The sequence below is a fragment of the Heloderma suspectum genome, chromosome 3 (genome assembly GCF_057233095.1).
Source record: "Heloderma suspectum isolate Gila_16-S chromosome 3, 16-S_ref, whole genome shotgun sequence".
Classification (NCBI taxonomy): domain Eukaryota; kingdom Metazoa; phylum Chordata; class Lepidosauria; order Squamata; family Helodermatidae; genus Heloderma; species Heloderma suspectum.
In genome coordinates this window covers 138,275,078-138,299,697 of record NC_139460.1, presented here as the reverse complement: position 1 = coordinate 138,299,697, position 24,620 = coordinate 138,275,078, and the positions used below count along the sequence as shown (strand labels likewise).

Here is a 24,620-nt window from a genome sequence, read left to right as displayed (position 1 = left end):
TTGTGAACCCCTCTCATGTGATACCGAAATATTCCTCTAATTTGCTCAGATAAATTTATGCAAGTATATACATGGATTTGTAAATTATGGCTGGGCTTCATAGCCAAGCATTAGTTTCTATTGGTCGGCTGAGAAGTCCAGTTCCAGCAGGGCAGCACAATATTATTACACAACTTTATCAACACAGTTATTTCTGATGAAGTTACGTAACTCAGGCTTTATGTAAGTTAATTATTTTTCTTTTAAGCTGACATATATTCCACAGCTTTTGACAGGTTTTTTCCCCATTTCAAATTGTTAGGTCTTGATTTTGCACCCACACAAGTATGTCAAATATTAAACAAATTTTACATTGCTGTTTTCAGGTACAATTACAAAATGTGGGCAGCATGTGGAATTTGGCCAGTAAGATGTTTATTTTGGTTTTCTAACTAAGACATGGAGGGAGCAATCCTATGGCCCCTAAACAGCTTCTGAAGGGCAATAAGATATTCCGGTTTTCCTGATCTGATGTTGGAGACAGCGCTCTGACATCAGAGCAGGAAATCAGAGCTCTTCTCCCCCACCCCCTTGCAGCCAGTATGGAAAGAATGGGGGAAGGGGAGAAGGGGGCATTTCAGGGCGGGGGGAGGAGACTGGAGAGGCCAGGATGTGAGTTATCCTGAGGCCTCTCCAGCCTCCTTTCCTCCCCCTCTGACATGCTCCAGCTAGACGAGTAAAAGGTCCTCTAGTGAAAAATGCAAGGTGAGTGGACGAGGAGGCGAAGATTGCCTCCGCCACTCCTCCCACCCTGCACAGGATAATTGTAAGGCTCTGAGTTCGGAGGCTTATGAGCATCAAGGGTGCAACTCATAGGATCGCACTCTTAACTGCACAAAGGAAGAATGGCCAGTTTTTCAAGGAGGAATCCTATGGCATTAAAAAAAACCACTCTTTTGTGCATGAGTTTTCAAAGGCTAGAGTCTATATCTCAGATGCAGTTTTTTCCAGGCTGGATCACTGAAACTCTCTGCCCATGAAATTTGGAAAAGGTTTGTCAATTTTTAAAATCATAACTCATGAGGAAACCATTGTTTTAGCATGAGAGCTCCTTCATTTGGGGCCTTGAGAATGGTGATGTGTTTCCTCCTCCAACAACTTGCACGACCAGTAGACTAAACCCATAATGCTATCACTAGTACATGCCACTTTGCTGTTAATGCTTAGCCCTAGTGTGAACATCCAAAATTACACAAGATACAAAACTGATTTACAACGATTGTCAGATGTTGTTAATTTTATTTTTAACTGAGTCAAGTTCTGTGATCAAACTGGGTGATGGCTATTGTATTCCAATTATAATTAATTGTTCAACTACATACTTTAATTCTTAGGGTTCTTCCAGTAGAAAGAACCATCCTGCTGCATTCATGGAATTTTACATGTGTGTGTTGTGTGTCTAGATGCTGTTATCTTCCACATGTAACCCTCCAGTGTTTTCCCACCACTTCATCTCTTTTTTCTTACCACAAAAATCTGTTAAGCAGGGAAAAACAGAATAGCTGCACAGTGGCTCTGATTGGAAGCACCAGGGGCTCTCCATCTGGAAGCTCCCTAAGGGCACAATCCTATGCACTTTTAGATAGAAGAATTCCTATAACTCCCAGCATCCCTCCAGCTACCTATGCTGGATGGGGCATGCTGGGAATTTAGGACTTTTTTTTTGACTATGCATAGGGTTGCGCCTTAAGACAGCTATTTATGTATATTTACTTTGGAGTAAGCTCTACTGAACACATTGGTGTTTGCTTTAGAGTAAATGTGCATGGATTGAACTTGTCAAACACACTGAGCATTTGTTTAACAAGGTCTATTCTTTAGCCAGCAGAAATGCAACCATTAGTATTTCTTTTAATTAGAAATGCAAACAACCTCACAAAAGACTTTTACCATTTAAACTCACTTAATTTCCAGAGAGGGTTGCCGCCTTATGTCTGTTGCAGCAAACGCAACAAATAGCGTAATCCTATATCCAGTATGTCTAATCAAAAGTAAGTCCCACTGAGTTCATTGGAGCTTACTGCCAGATAAGTGGGTATAGGGGTGTGCTTTGCGGCACCATAAAGGCTAACACATTTCATTATAGCATAAGCATTTGTGAGCTGGAGTCCACTTCATCAGATGCAACTTAATCCGATCCTAGTCTGAAGTCGGTACATCAAAGGAAAGAGAGAAGTATTCTTCTGCTTTATTCTTTGCACCCTCTCTGTTTTATTACTATTTCTCTGTTCTTGGTATTTAGTCCCGTGCAGTTCAAACTAGTAGAATTAGAAATATTGGAACTCAGTGACTTGCAAAAGAGTTGCAGATGGAAAGAGGATCAAGCTCCACCCTCCATTTCTCCAGCCTTTTTAAAAGGTGGAATCCTGGCTTGCTCCGATAGTTTAGCATTGAAAAGATCAGGGGTGGGCAGAAGGTCCATCAGGATCTACTGATAGATCTCTGGGTAATTTGCAGTAGATGGGCAATGATTTCTGATTCCCATTAAGTCTACAACAGCAAGTAAAATGGAAAGTCTCTGCCATGGCTGGCTTTGTGCTAACTGCTTATCTCTTAGCCTCAGTGCCCCTGGCATCATGAGCTGGTCCTGCTTGCTCCTAATGATGTTTGAGAGCACGGACTGGACATGGATACATTCACTGTTTTGTGTGTCGTTTCCTATCATGTTCTGCTAGGACTATGCCTCTACTCAAAAGAGCTAGTAGTACTAGGTGCTAGTCAAACAAGAAAATAGACCTACTGCAGTGAAAAAGGCCATTGCTGTTAGCTTCTGTTTTTCATCACCATGGTGGAGAAGTGGTATCACCTTGGTGAATACAGCATAATCAAGTCCACGATGATGTTTGACAAGGGCTCTGGAAGGACATCAATAACGCTTTAGTTTTATATATAGAAATTATGCTGCACACAAACTCAGATCTTCCCTTATTTACCTGGCCAGGAGGAGAACCCCGTCGAGGTAATTCTCTGGTGAAGACAGAAGGTCCCAGCTTCCCGTTAGACTCGTAAAACACGTCTGAGGAGTCTTCTCTCTTTTGACTAAGGCTTTTAAAGCTTCCATGGTACAACTGAATTCAGGATAAGAAAAGCATTTGACTGGTGGTGATAACTTCCCTTCAAATCTTGTGGTCCTGAAGCCCTAATTCATGAGTTTTGTTAGATAAAATGATTAAATCCTTTACAAATGCTTTTGGCTTGAACAATCTGTATATTGTAGAAATTATGTTTCCTGGAAATAAGCTTACTATCTTTTGTCTTGCTGACCAGAAAAAACAAAAGCGTGTTTTTAGGGCAGAGATGCGGAACCTCCGACCCATGGGCTTAATCCCACCCACAGAGTTTCTGCATCCAGCTGACAGAGCCTCCTTGGATTCCTCCACCCCCGCCCCCAGAGAAATCCATTGTTATCTCCAACCTGAGATCAGAGATAACAGCAGGGATGTGGGTGGCAGGAGACTCAGCTGGTGCTAGGAGTGGCTGCTCTCCCCAGTGCTGGCCGAGGGGATTCACATGGCACATGCTGCCCCTATGAGGGCAGTGTGTGTTGTGCAAAGCCAGGGACTTGGCTGGCAGTGAGAGGAGTGAGCGCTTTTCCCAGAGTCAGCCGAGTCCTTTTGTGCGATGGGGATGGCACATACTGCACAAAGCCAAGGACTTGGCCAGGTCTGGGAGGAAAGCTCTTCCCAGTGCCATCCAAGTCCCTTTCTATGTGCCTCTCCCAGCACAGAGAAAGGCAAAATAGCCCAGGGGGTAGGGTGCTAACATCAGTGGCCATGACCACACCCACTGACATTATCTGGTCTGTGAAGGGCCCAGTGGGGGGCAATTCCACCTCCCACCTGAAACAGCTTCTGCAATGATTTTAGGGCAACATGGTAGTTACTGAGCACCACAGAAGGCCACTTTGATGGCTCTAGATGCTTTGTATAATGCAGTCCCATGTAGAGGCCAGTTTCCTATTACAGTTTTAATTCCCTGCAATGCACTCATAGGTCACCCCCATGATGAAAATCACAGGTAAACGATGGAGAAAAATTGACATTTCAATGACCGACAGAATCGTTAGCATGGGCAGAGATCCATCCCACCCACACTTCAATTATCTATCTGATTAAAACTGGCAAACCTAGTTCCAATTAAGGCTCAGTCCAGAGTACTCTGCTCTTCTTGGGAACATTTCCAGCACTGTCAAAAACAGGGCTGCAACATTAATCCATCTATCATAGAACACTTCAGTTTTTCAAAGTCATTCCTCACCTAAGCATGTGCAGTGGGTTAAAGCACATATGGAAGAGAAACGTCTCAGGAGTCTGGAACAAAGTTTTTATTTGTAAAAAGGTGCTTTTAAACAAATAAAATCTTTGTTCTAACATCTTGAGACATTTCTTTTCCATTTGTGGGTCTATTTTAGATGCTCTCCTGCTTTTGCACTTTTTGTTTAAAGCACATATGGGCAACCTGCAGCCCTTGGGGGCCTCCTGTGCAGTCCACTGCGGGTGCCCATTCCTGCCACTGTCCCCCAAATCCCCCCACAATTTCCCCTTGTGCCACCAGTGCTACCGCCACGATTGTGTTGGGGCTAAGGGCCCACAGGGATGATTCTCTTCATGTGCCTTCTGCCTCAGCACAGTCGGGCTCTTGCCAGCCTGCCAAATAGCTGTTTGGTGCGCTGCTGAGAGCGCAATTTAAGTGGGGAAGATGGTGCAGTTGTAGTCTTCTCCATTTAAGTCGGGTGCCATCCTCCCTGCCCAGCTGATTGGTGGAAGAGAGGTACAAAGTGCTCTCCATGTGCAGGGAGGGGAGGTTTATGTTGCAAGACCAAATGAACCGCTTTAATCAAATTTAATAAATTTGCTGTTTAATAAAAATAGTAATTTTTAAAACCCTGGCTCAATGAGAAATTGGCCCTCATTAATCGAAGCAACATTCCCACCCACCCTGCAGACCTGCTGACTACCAAGACAACCTGTCCTATTTAGAAGGTTTGCAGTGCATGTGCCTTCCTCTCTCTCTCTCTCTCTCTCTCTCTTTCTTTCTTCAGCAAACACCTTGGAAGTGATGAGGCACCAACTCTGACCAAGGAAAGTGGCCAAGAAAGACCCAGGGAATGTGGAAGAGAGGCATTGGCACTGCAATGGGCTGAGCTTCCTTTGTCTCTTCCCTTCCCTCTGGAGCAGTAGCAGCAGTGACCCTGACATGAGAAATAACTGAGGCGCAGCCAACCCCCCAAGCTGCTATGCCATGGACTCATGGGGAGATCCTCACTGTCTTCTACAGGGGAGGCTTTCCTGCAGCTGAGGCCTCCTCTCTCTCCCTCTCAGGTGATTTGCTGCTCTCTTATTGAACCTTCGTATTTTTGACTTTGAGAACACTTCTTTCTCTCTCTCTCTCACACACACACACACACACGCACACTCACATACCCACACACACACACACACACATACCTGCCTGGTGGCAATGTGTCCTACTTTACAGAGGACAATCTTCTAATTGAAGGCACCCTCTATTTAAAGAGCAGTACAGTGCAAGATAAAGAACCTTAAAAAGGGAGAGCAGGGTCTCTGAAGTTGCCCATCAACATGTTGCAGTTTTTTCTTTCTCCATGCAGAGAGAGGCATGGACATGTGCCCCTCTCTGCACAGAGAACAGCACTCAACCAGTGGCCCAAGGAGCAGCTTCCTGGCTGAGTCCATTCATCTACTACTCACCATCCTGATCAGAATGATGAGTGACAGGTGAAGAGACTCCGGCAAGCATTGGCTGGGGGTGCAGGCACTAGGGATGTCGGGGAAACCCGCAAAAGGGTTCAAATGAGTTTGGATTTCTATAAATCTGACCTGCGGATTCCACGGTGGACTGGCTTTTTAAGAGTTGCACAGATGCTGTGCACAAATGAATCCCCACCCAAAATTAAGGAAGCTATGTCCTATGCCCATGATTTCCACATTCCATAGAAACGGAATGGCTGGAACGGCGGACATTTGGGGGCTATTTATTGAAAGTGGCTGCCAATTGTGGCATTGCTATTGTTCTACAAGTCTGAGCTTTCAGGAACAAAGTGTTATAAAATTTGGTAAATGCTTTAAAATGGTGTCCTCACAAATGGATCCCAGTTCCACTGAAAGCAGCATTTTAAGGCTATATGCCTAAGTACACATATATGGTATAGGATCACTTAAGTCATGACTAACTCAAGTCCCATCAATTTCAATGGGCCTATCCTATGCATGATTAAGTCTGGATCCAACCCCTGGAATTAAATTCTTTTTAGAGCAATGGGACTTATTTCTTGTTGTTGATTATTCGGTCAGTCGCTTCCGACCCTTCGTGACTTCATGGGCCAGCCCACGCCAGAGCTTCCTGTCAGCCGTCGCCACCCCCAGCTCCCCCAAGGTCAAGTCCGTCACCTCCAGAATATCATCCATCCATCTTGCCCTTGGGCGGCCCCTCTTCCTTTTGCCTTCCACTTTCCCTAGCATCAGCATCTTCTCCAGGGTATCCTGTCTTCTCATGATGTGGACAAAGTACTTCAGTTTTGCGTTTAATATCATTCCCTTAAGTGAGCAGTCTGGCTTTACTTCCTGGAGTATGGACTGGTTTGATCTTCTTGCAGTCCAAGGCACTCTCAGAATTTTCCTCCATCACCACAGTTCAAAAGCATCTATCTTCCTTCGCTCAGCCTTCCTTATGGTCCAGGTCTCGCAGCCATAGGTTACTGCGGGGAATACCATTGCTTGAACTATGCGGACCTTTGTTGTCAGTGTGATGTCTCTGCTCTTCACTATTTTATCAAGATTTGTCATTGCTCTCCTCCCAAGAAGTAAACGCCTTCTGATTTCCTGGCTGCAGTCAGCGTCTGCAGTAATCTTTGCTCCTAGAAAGACAAAGTCTGTCACTGCCTCCACGTTTTCTCCCTCTATTTGCCAGTTATCAATCAAGCTGGATGCCATAATCTTGGTTTTTTTGAGGTTTAACTGCAACCCAGCGTTTGCACTTTCTTCTTTTACCTTTGTCATAAGGTTCCTCAGCTCCTCCTCGCTTTCAGCCATCAAAGTGGTATCATCTGCATATCTGAGATTGTTAATGTTTCTCCCAGCGATTTTAACTCCAGACTTGGCGTCATCAATAGGGATGTACGAAACACCTACCTGGCTCTGCGCCAGGCAATCCGCAGTGGGGGGGAGGCACTCTGTCCCTCCCCCCGGAATCCTGCCCGGCCGCCCGCAGCCAGACATCCGGCCACTGGGCAGCCCTACAGGGACGCAAATGGCGGCTGTCGTAGCCGCCGCCATTTGCATCCCTGTATTGAGCCGTGATAGGCTACGTAAATATTTACGTAGCCTATCTCGGCAGGGGGAAAAACCCCAGCGTACGCAAATATGCTGGGATTTTTTCCCCCCTGCCGTGATAGGCTACATAAATACTTACGTAGCTTATCATGGCAGGGGGGAAAAAACCCCAGCGTACGCAAATGGCGGTAGACGCCATTTGCGTACGCTGGGTTCCCCCCCCCCGCCATGATAGGCTACGTAAATAATTACGTAGCCTATCACAGCTTCTGCAGAGACGCAAATGGCGCCCCTGCGTTAGCCGTGATAGGCTACGTAAGTATTTACGTGGCCTATCACAGCTATGAAGAGGAGGAAACGATTGGTGGCTGCAGGACGGCCGCCATTCGCAAAGCAGCGTGGACGGGAGCAGGTAAGTGCTCCGTTTTGCACGCCTTTCATGGGGTGGGGGCGGCAGGGACTTTGTCCCATCCACCTTTCGTGGGTTGGGGGGGTGGGGGCTTTGTTCCGCAACGGATTTAGGGGTCACCGAGATCTGTTGCGGAATTCTCTGACATCCCTAGTCATCAAGCCCAGCACGTCGCATGATGTGTTCTGCACGTCGCATGATGTGTTAAACCAGTCCGTTGTTCTGTGGTGTGTTCTTACCGTTGCTACTTGGCCGTTATACAGATTCCTCAGGAGGCAGGCAAGATGACTTGGTATCCCCATACCACCAAGAACTTGCCACAGTTTGTTATGATCCACACAGTCAAAGGCGTTAGAATAGTCAATAAAACAGAAACAGATGTTTTTCTGAAACTCCCTGGCTTTCTCCATTATCCAGCGGATATTGGCAATTTGGTCTCTAGTTCCTCTGCCTTTCCTAAACCAAGCTTGTACATCTGGCAATTCTCATTCCATGAATTGCTGGAGTCTACCTTGCAAGATCTTGAGCATTACCTTACTGGCATGTGAAATAAGTGCCACTGTTCGATAGTTTGAACATTCTTTGGTGCTTCCCTTTTTTGGTATGGGGATATAAGTTGATTTTTTCCAATCTGTTGGCCATTCTTGTGTTTTCCAAATTTGCTGGCATATGGCATGCATCACCTTGACAGCATCATCTTGCAAGATTTTAAACAGTTCAGCTGGGATGCCGTCATCTCCTGCTGCCTTGTTATTAGCAATGCTTCTTAAGGCCCATTCAACCTCACCCTTCAGGATGTCTGGCTCTAGCTCACTGATCACACCATCAAATCTATCCCCGATATTATTATCCTTCCTATACAGATCTTCCGTATATTCTTGCCACCTTTTCTTGATCTCTTCTGCTTCTGTTAGGTCCTTGCCATCTTTGTTTTTGATCATACCCATTTTTGCCTGGAATTTACCTCCAATGTTTCTAATTTTCTGGAAGAGGTCTCTTGTCCTTCCTATTCTATTATCTTGTTCCGCTTCCGCGCATTGTATGTTTAAAAATAATTCCTTATCTCTTCTGGATAACCTCTGGAATTTTGCATTTAATTGGGCATATCTCTTCCTATCACTGTTGCCTTTTGTTTTCCTTCTTTCTTGGGCTGCTTCCAGTGTCTCAGCAGACAGCCATCTTGTTCAGGAGGCGGCAACAAAAAACGTCCCAAAGAAAAAGAAAACCAAAGTTTTCTTTTTCTTTGGGACGTTTTTTGTTGCCGCCTCCTGAACAATGTTGCGAACTTCTGTCTATAGTTCTTCCGGGACCCTATCTACTAAATCTAGTCCCTTAAATCTATTCTTCACCTCCACTGCATATTCATTAGGAATATTCGTGAGCTCATATCTAACTGATCTGTGGGTCTTCCCTATTCTCTTTAGTCTGATTCTAAATTGTGCAGTAAGAAGTTCGTGATCTGAACTACAATCAGCTCCAGGTCTTGTTTTTACCGACTGCATAGATGTCCGCCACTTTTGGCTACAAAGGATGTAGTCAATCTGATTTCGGTGTCGACCGTCTGGTGAAGTCCATGTAGAAAGTCATCTCTTAGGTTGTTGGAAGAGAGTGTTTGTTATGCACAGTGAGTTGTCTTGGCAAAATTCTATCAGATGCTTTGTGGTAATGTCATAATGGAATGGACAATCTTTCAAGATTAGGTGCTATCGTACTAGGACATTTTAATGACAATGATTCGCATGCTGAGGTACAGGGATAACTCCCCCAGAGTCTTTCCTTAAGAGCTAGAGAAAAGAGTATTTCATTTCATCGAACACAAATATTTACCTGCTTGGTATCCCATTAGCTGTTACCTTATATAGCTTGATGCTTTGAGTATATCCTCCTGTCCAAATTCAATGTCTGAACAGTTCATCAAGTAATGCAGCTGAATCACCAGGAAGATGATCACAGATACATAAAAGCTGTTCATAGGGATTTTGGACTTTTTATCTCTAAATATAATGCATAGGGCCTTTGTTGCCTGAAATAGAATTTTAAACAACAATATTACTTCTGGACAATTCGACTGCTGTCTCACAAACATGTTATCACTCTTTATTTTGGTTCTCAGATCAGTGTAGTTTAACCCTGAAACCAGGGGTTAGGGTTGCTGTATGGCCACAATGAGTGCTATTCTAGCAAAAGCTGGAGACAAACATCCTAGAACTTTTCATGATCTTTTTTTCTTCCCTGGTTTTGTCATCTTTCTCTAAGGCCTAATTTCTGTAAATGGGTCATCTGCAAACTAAACAACCAATATTGCTGTGAGTGATGGCACTCTGGATTGCATAATGGAGCACACAGATGCTTCAGCACTGGCACATTGGAATATCATGGTATAAAGAGCAAGTCTGACCACAAACTGTCCTATTTCAATAGTTTTAAGTGCAGGGCTGGCCCAATCCATTTGGTTGCTTGAGGAAGTTACTTACAGTGGTAGAGCAGATGCTTTGCATGCATAAGGTCCCAGGTTCAATCCCCGGCTTCTCCAGGTAGGGCTAGGAAAGAATCCTGCCTGAATCCCTGGAGAGCCTCTGCCAGTCAGTGTCAACAGTACTGGGCTAGATGGACCTATGGTCTGACTCAGTATAAAGCAGCTTCCTATGTTCCAGTGTAGCCAACCAAACTGGCAGTTGAATGTTACTTAAACAATGGGGGTTACACAGTGTACTTCAGAGCACTGGAGGCAGCAGGGTAGCTTAGGGGGCATGTGGCACAGGGCAGGTCTGTTCTCAAACACCTTGCCTCTGCTCGTTCTCTGCTTAAATGCAATGCAGCAGCGCCAGATGATCAGAGCAATGCATATACCCAAATGATGCCTGCCAGAGTACAAACTCTGGGCAGATGCCTCTTGCTCAGTTAGGGGCATCTCCTAATGGCACGGTGATGCTTTGGAAATAGGCGACTAGGCGAGACAGACAAGAGAGACAGCCCAAGTCAGGAACAAGCAAGTATTGCTGCCATCAGGGCACCAGCTCTGAAGGCTGGAAATGGGCTTGCGAGGGATGGGGCAGCTCAGGAGGTACAGGGGTTCATCACATGGAGCTTTTATCCTGCTATTGAGATGGCTCTCTCTCGGACATTTGCGGACTCTTTACATGACGCAGTTACCATCCAAGGTGCCTCCTGCAATTTCCCCCAGGCTATCTTGTGTTTTCCCCAAACACAAAAAAAGTGATATTTTTTCCAGCCCATGGAACAGGAGTGCCATAACCTCCCAGTGAAATTCTCCAGTAGTGGAAGAAACTGCTGCATCTGCCTGCTGTGGGCATTTGTTTTCAGTTGTTGGGGGTGCGGTCAGGATGACAAAGGCATTGAGGATGGGAGCGGGGTTGCACGGAAGGAGACCCGAGCAGATTTGACAGGCACGGGGGCAAGAATCGCCTGCCAACTGTGTCTACTGCCTCTGCATTTCTCAGTTGGAGGGAGAAGAGGGTAAAATGCCTCCCTGCAATGAAGGGAGACACATCTGATCCCCCACCCCATCAAGCTCAGAAGCAACATCCTCTGTTGTTTCTGAGCACCCTATTAAGTTCAGTGGGGCTTACTCCCATGTAAGTGTGCCGAGGGTTGCAGACTTACAGGGTGATCTTATGTCTACTCAGAAGTAAGTCCCAATGAATTCAGTGGGGCTTACTCCCACATATGTGTGCCAAGGGTTGCAGACTTACAGCACAATCTCACATTTTATGTCTACTTAGAAGTAAGTCAGAGGTTTCCTGGGGGTTGCAAGAAAACAGTACAGCAGAAGTTATGCTATGAAAACAAGATTCCTCCCCCTCCTTTGCACACATACTAGGAAGAGAGGGAGGCACTCCCTCAGTTCAAACCATGTGGCTGCTGTGTAAAGAAGCCCTTCCTAATCCTGCAAAGAAAATGAAAGCAGAAAGCTCTGGAAAGTATGTGGGTTTTAGCTTAATACTGAGACACCCACAGGAAGCTGCAGCGGCTTCCCAAACTGCCTGAGGCAGTTACTTCACTCTGCCTAATGGTAGGGCCAGCCCCAAAGTGCACTTTAGCTCTCCATTGGATTGTGGCTCTTGATCACAGTTAGGCATCTTTCTAGATCACCGTGTGTGCTCTTTCACAGTGCAGCTTGTCACACGTGGAGGTAAGTAAATAATACATCTTTTGTTGCTCACTGCTAGCGGTAGAAGGGAGGAATTATCCTTAAACTTTGTGTCCAAATCAGGGCATTCACTGCTGAGGCAAGGTTTTCTTTTCAGCATGTCAAGAAGTTTTGCAAGAACCTGGAGTCTGACAGGCTGTTTAGCTTGGCCCAGAGCTTCCCAAATTTGAGTGACATGCCTGAAATTAAAACAACAAATAAACAAAACAAATACATACTAATACAGATACAATCATTGCTAATTTCTTCCCCTTGCCACATGACTAGTATGATCTAAAGTGTGGTTTTGTAGACACACACACACATACACAGAGAAATCAGTAAATGAACAAGATGTACCCATGGTCGCCATCAAGGATAGGCCTGGTCAGACACCTACCCACACCCCAGCAAGGGCCCACTGACAAGAGCCCCCTGGAGATGTTCCTCCTCTTCATCACTGCAACCTGTTATTCACCTGCCTCTTGCTCTGGCTGAGATAATAGTGGTGGTGAGAATGAGGGACAGTCTCCCTGTTTGCTCACTGGCTCTCTGCCTGTCAAGCAAGCAAGAGGTAGCAGTGATGAGAAAGAGGAAGAGGAGCAATAGCAGCTAGTGACAATGGCAGTGAGAAGGTATGCTCACTGAGGGAGGGAGCTCGTTGATGGTGTCTTGCCTAAGGGCCCCCAAAAACTTGCAGTCAGAGCTGGTTGTGACCAACAGATCTGGAAGTTTGTTTACCACTAAGGATCACAAATGATTTGCTGTCAGATTTCCACACTCACCTTTTCAACCATGAAGGTAGAAACTTTTTTTTTTTTTTTTTGCATTGACATCAGTCTAGCAACACCCCCTCCTCACCAGACTGTACAAAGCACCCTAGAGGCAGCCTTTCACCCATCCTGTTTCTCTGCTGTATAGTACTCATCATTCTTTTGTTGATGTACATTTTTCACATTCTTCTCCAATATCCCCCTTCTCTATTTGTGTAACACTTGCTGCCTTGTATTTTTAGTATTTTGAGCAGAAGATGGTTCACTCAGCATACTGCTACAGCATAGATCACTACCCTGAGGACTCGGTTGGACAATGTGGCAGAATACAAATAACATACAATGGATCACGCAAAAATAAATAAATTGTCCTGTAAACTAGTCAATATTTAGTCTTCCATGAGCAGCCTAAGTATGCCTCTGGGAGGCAATCTTATAATGCAATACCTTCAGAGCAGCAAACTTCTCCTCTAAGACTGTCATGCCAGTGCAGCTTGCATATAACTGAGCTTCATGCAATGCAATCCTATGCATGTTTACTCAGAAGTAACTTATTGTGTTCAGTGGGGCTTACTTCTTATTAAGTGCATTTAGGATTTCAGACTTCAGCATGTTGCTGTCCAGAAAATGGCTCCTCTTTTCTATTTGTGTAGACCAGACTCCCAAACCTGGTGCCCTCCAGATGTTTTCGACTACGACTCCCAGAATGCCTGACCATCAGCCATGCTAGCTGCAGCTGATGGGATTTAAAGTCCAGAACATCTGGATCAGGTTGGGGAAGGCTGGTGCGGATCAATCCCTGGAGCTCAGCCCTCATGGTTCTAAGTTAGGAGACTGAATATGCTGCTTCAGCACATCAGACCCAGGATTCTTCACCTAATGCTACCAACTCACTTGATTAGGGAGGAGAAAGGGACACAGCTTAGTAGCAGAGCACATGCTTTCTGTGCAGAAGGTCCCACATTCAATCCCTGACTTTTCCAAGTAAGGACGGGAAAGACCGGTCTGAAACCCTGGGGAACTTTTGCTGGCCAGGGTAGACAATACTGAGCTAGATGGACAGATGCTCTGACTCAGTGTAAGACAGCTTCTTATGTTTCACTTGGCTGATGCAGATGATGGTAAGACCACTGGAGGCAATGTGTGACCCTCAAGGTGGTTTGGCCTAAAACTCCCATCAGACTTAGCCAGCATTTGATGATGGGAGTTGTAGGCCAAAACATCTGGAGGGCCACAAGCTGCCTGCCCTGGACTGAAGGGCTCTGCAGACTGCTGGCTTCTCATGGCAGTGAAGGGGCTTCATAAGCATATACCCCAAGCTGGTATACCTTGGTGTACCCTTGCCTTTGGTCTAAAGGTTCCCATGAATAAGATAAAGAAAAACCTTGGGGTGACAACTGCCTCACTTCAGGTGCTACGCCAAGATAGCCGCTCAACCTTCCTGTCAGTTCAGTGGAACTGAATTGCCAGTAATCTATACATTGGTTAAATTTATTTATTTATTTATTTCTATACCGCCCAATAGCCAGAGCTCTTACTACTACTTACTTACTACTAAATAAGTGATAAAGGGTACATTTATCCACAATATTCTGGTAAAAGTTATGAATGGCAGGGTATTTGGAAGATGGAGTCAGCTACATTGTTGTTGGCTTGGTCCACCGATTTCTCCAGCAGAGGCAGCAGGTGAAGAAACTTCCTTATAACTTCTCCCTTGGGAACCATGGACATCAGCTCAATTCCTCACCTGTCACAAAGCAGTGAGAGCCTCAGAAGACTTGAAATGGCTTCATCTGTGTGTTTTTCAGCCAGAAGGCACACAGCCCCTATGGCTGCTTCTCTTGCACTAGGTTCCTGGATAGCACGCAGGTGGAAATAAATAATCTCAATGATTTCTGGCACCTGGAAGAAAACAAAACATACACGGGCTTGTCACTGATGATTCTTCCATGGTTTCTGATGCTTGTTCCCATTTATATTTTCGGTCCTCATTTATGAAGACAGCAGTGCTTGGCATCTGGGTGAGACTGGTTGGCAGTGCAGCAGATAACATAACTGTTACGAAAAATGGCAGTGCTCTTTTCATAACGAGGTTAGAAGACCATGTCTGCATCTTGCGAGCTGTAATGATGAGGTATGCTGCACCTCCAACCAGTAGGTGGTGCTGCACTATTTCCTTACTACTTAGGTACTGTTCTGTATGTTCTGACCCAAGAAGAATCTTGAAGTTTAGACATTTTCTAGACATGGTTGTGACTAGAATGGCTCGCACTATACTGAACAAACCATGGTTTTTAAACACAAGCATTACAGTTAGTGATTGGGTTGAATGCAGAATTGGGGGATGTTGGAATATGAAACTCCCCCAGTGTGGACAGCTTCACACCATTGCACCTGAGTCATGCTCAGACTGCTCTGAATTTGGATCCTTCTCATAACTGTGCTCCTTCTTGCTGCTAGGCATCCCCTCCCTGCCTGTACTACACACCCCTTCCAAGCAGAAAATGCCCTTGAGAAGCAGGAGGGGGTAACCGGCAGCAGCAGAGAGGGCTTGCTATTCAGAAAGGAGGTGTCACTTCCTGTTAAAGAGCAGCCAGCAGTGCATCTTCTACATCTGATGAGTCCTCCCTACTGTTGTGCATCCCTCTACTTTCTCAAGGGTAACTTTTTTGCTTTGAAAGAGGGTGGCGGAACTGCCGGAGATGGGTTTGTGGGCACTTCATTATTGTTTTCCAAGCTGCCTTGGAAAACCTCAAAAAGAGTTGAGGCGGGGGGGGGGGGATTCCTAGGAAAGCTAAAAAAGAAAAAAAGGATTTGGAGGTGAGCCAAGGGGGCTTGTCTGTCACTAATACTTACCTTCTTTTCCAGTGGAATTCTAGCGCCATTGATTGATGTGGCCTTGGAGTGTATTTGGAGGGGCCTTTGCACTTGCAATTTGGCATAGGGCCATAGACTGCTCTACCCCTTGGTATAATGTATATCAAGGGGTAGATCAGGGTGGGCGATGCGCAGCTAGTGGGTCATGTATGGCTCCCACTGCCCCTTCAATTGTAAAAAAATAAAAACTAAAATGGCTTCAGAAACAGCATGTTCAGCAGTACCTGGCATAAGTGGGAAGAACTTGGAACTACTGTCCTATGTATCTCTGACATCATCATGATTTGAAACATCTGCTGAAGTTACTCCAGAACCTTAGAGGCAATACCCTGCTAATGTGAAGAAACCACCTGACAGGCTACACCTGTAACCGGGCTAGCAGATCAGCCAGCAAATGAGAGAGAGCCAAGTAGTTCTCCTAGTTTATAAGTGTTAAATATTATCTCGTCAAATGTGATATTAGGGTATTCTTAAATAAGAAGTAAGGGAAGAATTGTTGAGTACGTTCCATATCAAGCATACAGAGCAGGGATGGGAAACCACTTGCCCAAGGGCCAGATGCGGTCCTGGGGGTTCCCCATCCGGCCCACAAGCGTCTTCTGCTGTTATATCTGATCAGTGATTGAAGATAAGTGTATTTAAAGGCACTTTAAATACCCTGCATAGAACTGAGCTGTGTTTTACAGGCATGACAGCTGTTACACTGGAGCTTACTCCTGAGTAGGTGTGCAAAGATTTGAGCTGTGGCTTGCATGCTTGGTGGGAAAATGTGCAAATTAGTACACATGACATATGGCTTCACGCACTTCACTTTGGCCTCACCAACTCTGCCTTTGGCCCCACCCACTGCTGGAACACATTCTTTGAGACCCTTCCCCAATTGGTATTTTGTCCTGAGGCCAAAAAAGGTTTGCCTCTAGAGCAGGGGTGGGCAGAAGGTAGATCTCCAAAGGTTTTTCACTTCAGCTCCCCAAAGCCCCTGCCAGCATAGCCAATGGTCAGGAATTCTGGGAGTTGAAACATCTGGAGATCTACTTTCTGCCCACGCCTTCCCTAGAGGGCTTCAGTTGTCTCTGTGTTAGTTCAGAATAATGCAAGGCTGAAAATAAAATATCTTACTAACAAACAACTGCTGCTCCAGTACTCTGTCTCCTGATTTCATCACTAGGGCCCACAGAAATAACATATACAGCCCCGATTTCTGAAACCCACAGTAGGAAAAAAACCCTGCAACTTTCTCATTTCTTTGTACCTTTCCCCTCAGTTTGTTCTTCTCTTTCTTCAGGACTGAATTCAACATAGCTGCAGCTGCCTGGATACTGGTTTTGTCTGTGTCCCTCAGGCTAGCCACAGCTAAAAGTACCTGACCAGTCACTGTGGCTGTTGCATCAGCTTGTTGAGGTCTCTGAAATAAATCAAGAAGAGGACGTTTTGGGTGATTCTTCTGCAAATGTCAGTACTCAACATGGGTGACTCCAGCCTCATCCTTTCTGTTCTTTTTTAAACAACTTTAAATGTTTGCTAAAATTGCCCAGCATTATAAAGAAATGTGGCAGGCAAGTCTTTCTTATCTCCAATGCCTTTGCCCCCCCCTCCCCCATTAACTATTAGTTTGAGTTTTGAGATGTTTGTCCTGCATGGGACTCGGCAGGGGGAGGGAAGGGGGGAAGCACAGTGGAAGGAGAAGGGAACTGCAGTTATGTCTGGGAATGGAGCTGGAGAGATTCCATAAAGTGGTTCCAATGTCATGGGCTAATGAAGCCAGAACCAGATAGAACTCTAAAGGAGCCATCCAGGGTGCGGAACCTATTTTGGGGATAGGGTTCAGCACCTTGGATAGCTCCTTTGGAGTTCTGACTGAAACCCAGAGAGGATTCACAGCCCCACTGACACTGGGGACACCAGCATCCAATCCTCTTTGGAAATACTGAAATTCCTATCTTATGGAGTAATGAGCAGACCTAAAAGCCAGCCCCAAGGTGTGATCCAGGGACAGGGCTCAGAGAGATTAAGGATAAGGAAGAGGATGGCAGTGGCAGCAGCTTTAGCTGTCTTGCTTAGCACTTCTCTTTACAACAGGGATGGGGAATGTGTAGCCATCCAGCTGTTGTGTTGCTGGACTGCAGCACCCATTATCCCTCATCATTGCCCATACTGGCTAGGGCTGATGGAAGCTGCAGTCCAACACCTGGAAAGCCCAATGTTCCCTATCCCTGCTTTACAGGGGCAGGCTGAAGGAGTACCAAACACCTGGAACTGTGCTGCTTTCAGTACCACTGCCCACCCCCTCTGCTAAACTGCTGTCTATCCCCTTCTGCCCCCTGGTAAGCTTTGCAAGAGCTTATCAGGGAGGCAATGGGATGGGGTGGGGTGGTGTCTTACCAGGGAGGGTGTTTGGGGGACTCACCAGAGGACACCTTGCCCATGGCCCTCTCAGACTTGGAGCTGGCCCTGAAATGTATCCATCATCTGAAAGAATAATATCCACAGCAGACTAGCTAAAAGCATTGATAGACTGGAGAAGATTGGCGCTGGGTGAAATTAATGCCTTAACTTCTAATATAGGTTCACATATATTCAGACATCACATTTATTCCACTGTGAAGCAGTGTCAGAAATGCTCTGAAAGCTTCCCTAGACTGTGTGCCTTTCTAGTGGCATTTATTGTGCACTCAGGAATCCTCACTCACAGTAGTTTGTGGGTGTTCTATGTGAGATTCTCCTCCTCCAGGTCCTCTCCTATTCTTTGGAATTATTTTAACATTTTGTTTTTCAATGAGCAAAGTCTGGTATTTCCGGGAATGGCAGTATGGAACCCTAGTGTAGTTGCGCAATCCGCTATACCATAGCACCACCTAGTGGTTGTGTAATGGAGCATATAGAAAGGAAGAAAAAGAAAAACCCTGGGAAAAAGAACTTATGTAAAGGAGCCAATCTTAATCCCAGAAATAATCCAGAAGCAGAAGCCTCAGTAAAGTGGCAGGTTAAAAGCCTCATGTAGAAAAGTTCTGTGTGAGATGTACAGGGAGAACAGCCTAGAGGTCTGAGACAGAGTTAGATGCACTCATTGACAATTGTGCCTTAAGAGCTGCAGTCTTATACCCACTTACTTGGAAGTAAGCCCCCCTGAACTCAGTGGGATTTACTTCTGAGTAAACTTACATAGGATTGTGCTGCATGTGTGGCATTGCGAACACAATGTATGAAGAGGTGGAGCGTATGGAGAAGACAGACTGGAAATAGAAGTCCTACTATCTATACTGAATACTTGTACCTTATTAAATTCTTCCTTAGCTGGCTGCAAGGAGATATCCTGATGATCCAAGTGCTTGCCTGCATCCTCTTGTTTCTGTTTCTCCTTTGGAAGGACATTCCCAAGCTCTGGCTGGACAGTGGAGGCTCTCTCTTGTATCCTGGTTTTAGTTTTCAGCAGATAATACTTGTCTTTACCAGGCAGAAACTTATGAGCTGTATATGAATTTGCCTTCTTTTCCTGAGTCAAATCATCTAACTTGTCCTCAAAGGAAGTTTGCGTAGCCTGATCTAAGCAGATAAAGTCTGGTTCACTGGCAAATGCCATGTTCAGCCCAACGTGAAGTGAGCCATAGGTCTTTCTTATCTTCTCTTTTACAACCATCGTTGTTCTTGGAGAAAAAAAACAATCCTGCTTTATCCTGTTATTATCACAGAACTTATGGATGCAATTCTAGACTGGTGAATATGGAGTTGCTGAAGGAAAGCCCATGACAAAATCCCTGCTACTCTCTCAGTAATGTATAGTTAAGGAATTATCTGATGGAACATCATCACCTCTTGGGTTTCCTTACATCACCTTCCAGTAGCAGTCCGTAATGTGGAGTGGATGTGGAATAGATGCTGCAGATGACCATGCTAACACTTGGACATCCGTAGGTGTGACTAGGCAGTGCATCCAGCATCAGGGGCAAGACAAAGAAGACTAAATCCCTACTCCCAATTACTCACATGATTCCCCCTTCATGAGACGAAAGGAATTTCTACACAAGGCTTTTATTGTGTGCTCATGATTGGTCAATCACATTTTTTGTGGGTCCTTTATACAAAGTTGTCAACCTCCAGGGCCTCTCCCTTGCTTTCTTGCCATTATAGCAATGTAATTCTCACCAGGGATAATGCAATAAGAGATTTTATCATGCTTTGAAGCATGATAAATTTCCAGTGAATTTCTGGAATCCCACTTTATCACAGCACCATCTAGTGGCTGTTTAAAGAAACATATAGAACTTGCCCAGAAAGACAAAACCCAGAAACAACCACACGCAAAGGAGGCGAGCTTAATCCCTCAAGGAATCCGGAAGCAGAAGCCCCAGTAAAGGTGTGGGATTTTAACCTGGTGTGGAAAAGCTCTAAGAGTGCTTTCTGGACAAGGCTTTGATAGTGCTACCACCTTGCCTCAAAATTGTCAGGATTCCCCTGTTGCCTACTGAATACTCCAACAGCCAAATCAACACTCAGACAAAAGGGCTGCTTTCCAAGGCTTTAATTCCATTTACCCTAATGAGGCATGCAGATGCTAATTGCTAGAGACTCAGAGAACTACAAAGGAACAGCCATCTGGGGGTTTCTGAGGGTTAGGACGTCAGTTGATCTCCGTTTGGGAAAAGGGCAGCAATTCTCTGAACTTAAGGGGTGGGAGGGGAAGATCTCCCCCTCTCCCGTGATGCTTCTGGGCGCAGCTATTGAGGTTGAGCCAATCGGGCTGAGCGCTGAAGCTCAGCTAATGCGATCTCCCGCTTGTGCCTGCGTCTGCGCCTCGCATCTAAAAGTTCAGGTTGTCCTTCCCTTTCCACGCCTTGTTTGCTGTCACTCCCAGGGATGTGAGAAGGGGGGGAGCGTCTCCAGTTGCGCCTCTGAAGTTTGGGAAAGTTCCTCCTGCACGAATTGCCTCTCTTCCTCAGAATCAGAGCTGCTCTGAGACTCTATGGGCTCAGATACAACCCTGACAAAAGTCAGACTACACATTATGCAAATTGTGTAGCATGTAGCTGAAGGGTAGCTTTCCATTTCCTTGAGTGTAAGCACATGTGGCCCTGATTTGAATCAGGACCACCATGCACCAGGAGTGAAGGATTAAATCTACCCTCCCAATTCTGCCCCCCAGTTGCCCCCTGGGGGGGGCAGTTAAAAAAAAGTTTCCATTAGAGACTTTTTTTTCTTTTGTTCCCCGCCCCCCGGTGGTGATGGTAGGGAATTTCAGGAAATAATGGGAGGAGTTTAATCCTCCCCTCCAGGTGCATAGTGGTCTCAATCTGAATTGGGGCCATGCACGTTTACACTAGACTAAATGAAACGCTAAACTTCAGCTACACTCTACATGATTAGCATAACATATAGTTTAGTCCATATTCACAGAATTTTACGGGGCGGGGGGAGATGATTTCATCTTCTACTCGTAACCCTCTGATGTTTTTCCACGGTTTTTTTTTCCTTACGATGGGAAATCCGTTAAGGAAAAAAAGACAGAATTGCTGCACAATGCCTTCTGACAGGAGCCTCAGTCTGGAAGCATCATAACATATGAAGGGGACTTATATATTTTATCATATTATTCCATAGCAGCATGTTACAAATAGAGAAGCAGAAACCTGGAATTTTTACCAGACCTCCAATTTCACTGCAGTGTCTAGTTCTACCTGATGTAAGAGTGATGATCTAACTGTTTGAAGCAAGCCAGATATTGATCATTCCTAGATTTTAATTTAGCAGTTATCAAAGTGCATTACAAGTCTCATACATAGAGAAGTGGAAATTCATTCCAAATCACATGCAGTTATGTTTTTAGGGATTATTTCCCTCCCGGACATAAAAGAATGGCCAAATCCAAATGCCTTGGATTTTCAAACACCTACAAAATAAATCTGGATGGACTAGAATCAGACATCTAGCATAAAATGAAACAAAGCTTAACACACCCAACATACAAGGATGTAGCTACTTGGCCATCAAACTAAAAAGAATGAAAATACACATTAAGTAATCAAGACTTCTGGAATGTTTCAACAGAAAAGAGTTCGAATTGACTAAAGAAAGTTCAAAACAGCAGCAGCAGCAGCAGCAGCAAGAAGAAGAAGAAGAAGAAGAAGAAGAAGAAGAAGAAGAAGAAGAAGAAGAAGAAGAAGAAGAAGACTGTAGAACAGATCAGCTGATATGCCTGGCACCAGCAAAACCCTGATGAGCTAATGGAGGCTACAGAAGCAACTGACTACATGGGGCGATCTACTTACAAGTCTGCATGGTTGGAACCAGTGTTATATATTTCCCTTTCTGTTGCAGCAGTTTCTGCCTCACTGGAATGTGGTAATGAAAGGATCACTGCTCATCAGGGCACAGGTCACAATGGATTTCATCACGTCACAACTTTTGTGGCTACCATGGAAACTATATTACCAAGGCTGCCCCGTGTGCCAATGGTTGTCATGGGTATCACTGGGGCTACCAACTGAGGCAGAGTTATTTTCAGTGGCAGAAACTCAAGAGCCCAAGAGATTTTAAAGATTCCCTTTTATTGAAAAGAAGACTAACTAGAACGGCTTCAGGAATGGAGAATCTCTCTTAAGCAAAGGACAAAAGAAACCTGGCCTGTTTTGACTTTGAAAAAATAAGATAAAGAGAGAATAGGACTAGTTTACAAATTCACTGGAGGGGCTGCAGGGATTTTAAACAAAGAAGAATTAATTGGGGTGAATAAGACCATGGCTGCAACCATAAAGGGCTACCCACTAGTTAATTAAAAAAAAAAAAAAGTTGGAAATCAGAAGACAGTTTTCTACCATTAGATTAGGTGTGGGCAATTTGTGGCCCACCAGATGCTTTTGCCTACAGTTCCCATCAGGCCTAGCCAATGGTGACGAATAATGGGAGTTGCAGGCCAAAATATCTGAAAGGCCACAAGCTGCCGCCTGCTGCATTAGAGGTATAGAATTCTAGAATGGATTCTCACAAATTGCTATTTTGCAATGACAACAAAGAACCGAATTGGTTTTATGACAGAGCTGGATCTATTTATGACAACTATTTTTGTTTCCTGCAAACACTTTACAAGGGGTTATCTGAACAGTACAGCAAGACAGGTACGCATTCATAGTTATTCACTCTTAGGCAAATGACAACACTTTCCCAGTATGGTTCCTGGTGGTTGTAGTCCTTTCATCATTGGCTTGTTCTGAGGACAATAACCACATATTGGGGGAGACCTTAACGATGAGGAAAAACTCAGCTCAGTCTCCGATGAAGCAAAATCCACTGGAGATCGAGAACACCCTCAGATGCTGCGGTAGCAGTGGTTGTCAAGGAACTAAGGGGGAAGAGTGGGAGACACACCTTTTGAGCATGTGCATTGAAGGTAAAGGCCCGGTTCCCATCAAAATTCTGCAAAGGTCGAGAACAGGGGTGGGCTCCTGCAGCCCCCCACCACTGCTACCACTGTGCTGTTGAAATTTGCAGTGACAGCAGCACAATAATCACCGATTGTCAGTGATTTTCAGCAGCAAACCGCTACAGAATGCCACAATGGCCAAATTTAGCTTGTTTTCAACCTGAATTTGTGGCAACTCTGTAATTATTTTGCCACCACCAAATTGCATAGTGCTGTGGCAGGAATGCAGCCTGCTGTGTGCATGAAAATAACCTCCGGACCTGCTGAAGTTGCCAACCTCTGCTCTAGAATGTTCCGGATGAAGCTCTGCACAGGTGCGAAAGCCAAATGTGCAAGTCACAGAGACCACAAAGGAGAACAGCAGAGATGCTGAAATGATAAATGCAGAATTTAAACAGCTGCGTATGTCTGTTTGCAGCAGACTTATCAACGTAAGGCTATTCCCACCCATGCAAAGCCGGGTCCATTCACTAGTTACAAATAAACTAAGGCAAAAACAAATTGAAGCAGCAGCTTCAGATGTGCATGCTTGATCATTATATGGCTTTTGATTGAACTGTAGACACCAACCCTATAAATAGAAAGGAAAAGAAAAATGCACACACAATTATTTGGATGTCAGTTCATAATAATGCTTTGCACAAAGTACTTGTCATTAAAATCCATCTGGACTGAGCTGATTAATTCTTGGAGCACAGGTGCAGGCTTCATCAAGTAGGAGATGTGAAGATGAAAGGATCTTTGACAGCAGAGAACCAAGAAACAGCACTGTCAACAATATCAGTGCATACATGATGCTGCCAAGCCCTAGATCGCTATGATTTTCCATTATTTATGTCATTACTTGTATTTTCCACAAGCCAACTATATATACTGTATGTTTTAAAAGTAGCTAGGGAACAAATGCATGTCACTGGGTCATTCAAAAGTACCTATACAGCTGGAATGGTTAAAAAGTAGCTTCTGTCCCATATAACCCCCACTTCGGCACTGTGAGATGAATGGATGATTCTTTGCATGGAGAGCTGCCTCTTTCTGTGGTTACATCATGTGGTTCTTACTGAGTCAAAGCTTTCTCAGTAGTGCTACTATGCAATAGCTGCTATGGTTGCCAAGCTCAAAGCTGGAGGAGAAGATTTACAGAACTTTAAATCTCCCAATGTGTCAGAAGAGGAGGCAGCTTTCACTTATTCTGCCTGTTTCCTCCCCAGCCATGTCAGGGCCGGCCTGACCAGCTGGCAGAATGAGGCACCTGCCTCAAGCAGCTGATTTGAGATGTCATGAAAGGGGAGCAAATTGTTGGTTATTTGATGTATTATTGTTGAATTTCTAGTCCCAGGGAGATGCGCTTGTGGGATTTTCTGTCTCAGGGGCCAACATAACTTGACCAGCCTTGAGTACCATCCACCTTGAGCTGGGGACAGAGGGAGGGGGGCGCCATTTCCTATTCCACCTCAGGTAGCAAAATGTCTTGGGCTGGCCCTGAGTTATATCATCCAGCACCCTCCCCTGCTTGCTGTGTGGCATACCTGGAGCCCTCATTAATTACAGCAGGATGTGAGGGGATGGATGGAGGACAGGACAAAGGAGGGAATGGGAAGGAGAAATTGTAGCTGCCTTATCTCCTGCCACATTGGGAGATCTGAAGACCCAATTGAAGCATATT

At 45.1% G+C, this 24,620-nt stretch overlaps 1 protein-coding gene across 1 annotated transcript in view; it reads right to left on the bottom strand.

Moving 5' to 3' along the window:
• LOC146350290 (maestro heat-like repeat-containing protein family member 6) overlaps positions 1-19,177 on the bottom strand; it is a 34,646-nt gene extending 15,469 nt beyond the window's left edge. Inside the window, exons 1-7 of the mRNA XM_084845528.1 lie at positions 18,815-19,177; positions 16,793-16,945; positions 14,411-14,565; positions 11,925-12,090; positions 9,594-9,763; positions 2,973-3,107; positions 2,780-2,894 (exon numbers count right to left, since the gene is read on the bottom strand). Of these exons, the coding sequence (XP_084701654.1) occupies positions 2,780-2,894; positions 2,973-3,107; positions 9,594-9,763; positions 11,925-12,090; positions 14,411-14,565; positions 16,793-16,945; positions 18,815-19,177 (1,257 nt within the window). The remainder of the gene's footprint in view (positions 1-2,779; positions 2,895-2,972; positions 3,108-9,593; positions 9,764-11,924; positions 12,091-14,410; positions 14,566-16,792; positions 16,946-18,814) is intronic.
• Between the last annotated feature and the right edge of the window lie 5,443 nt (positions 19,178-24,620).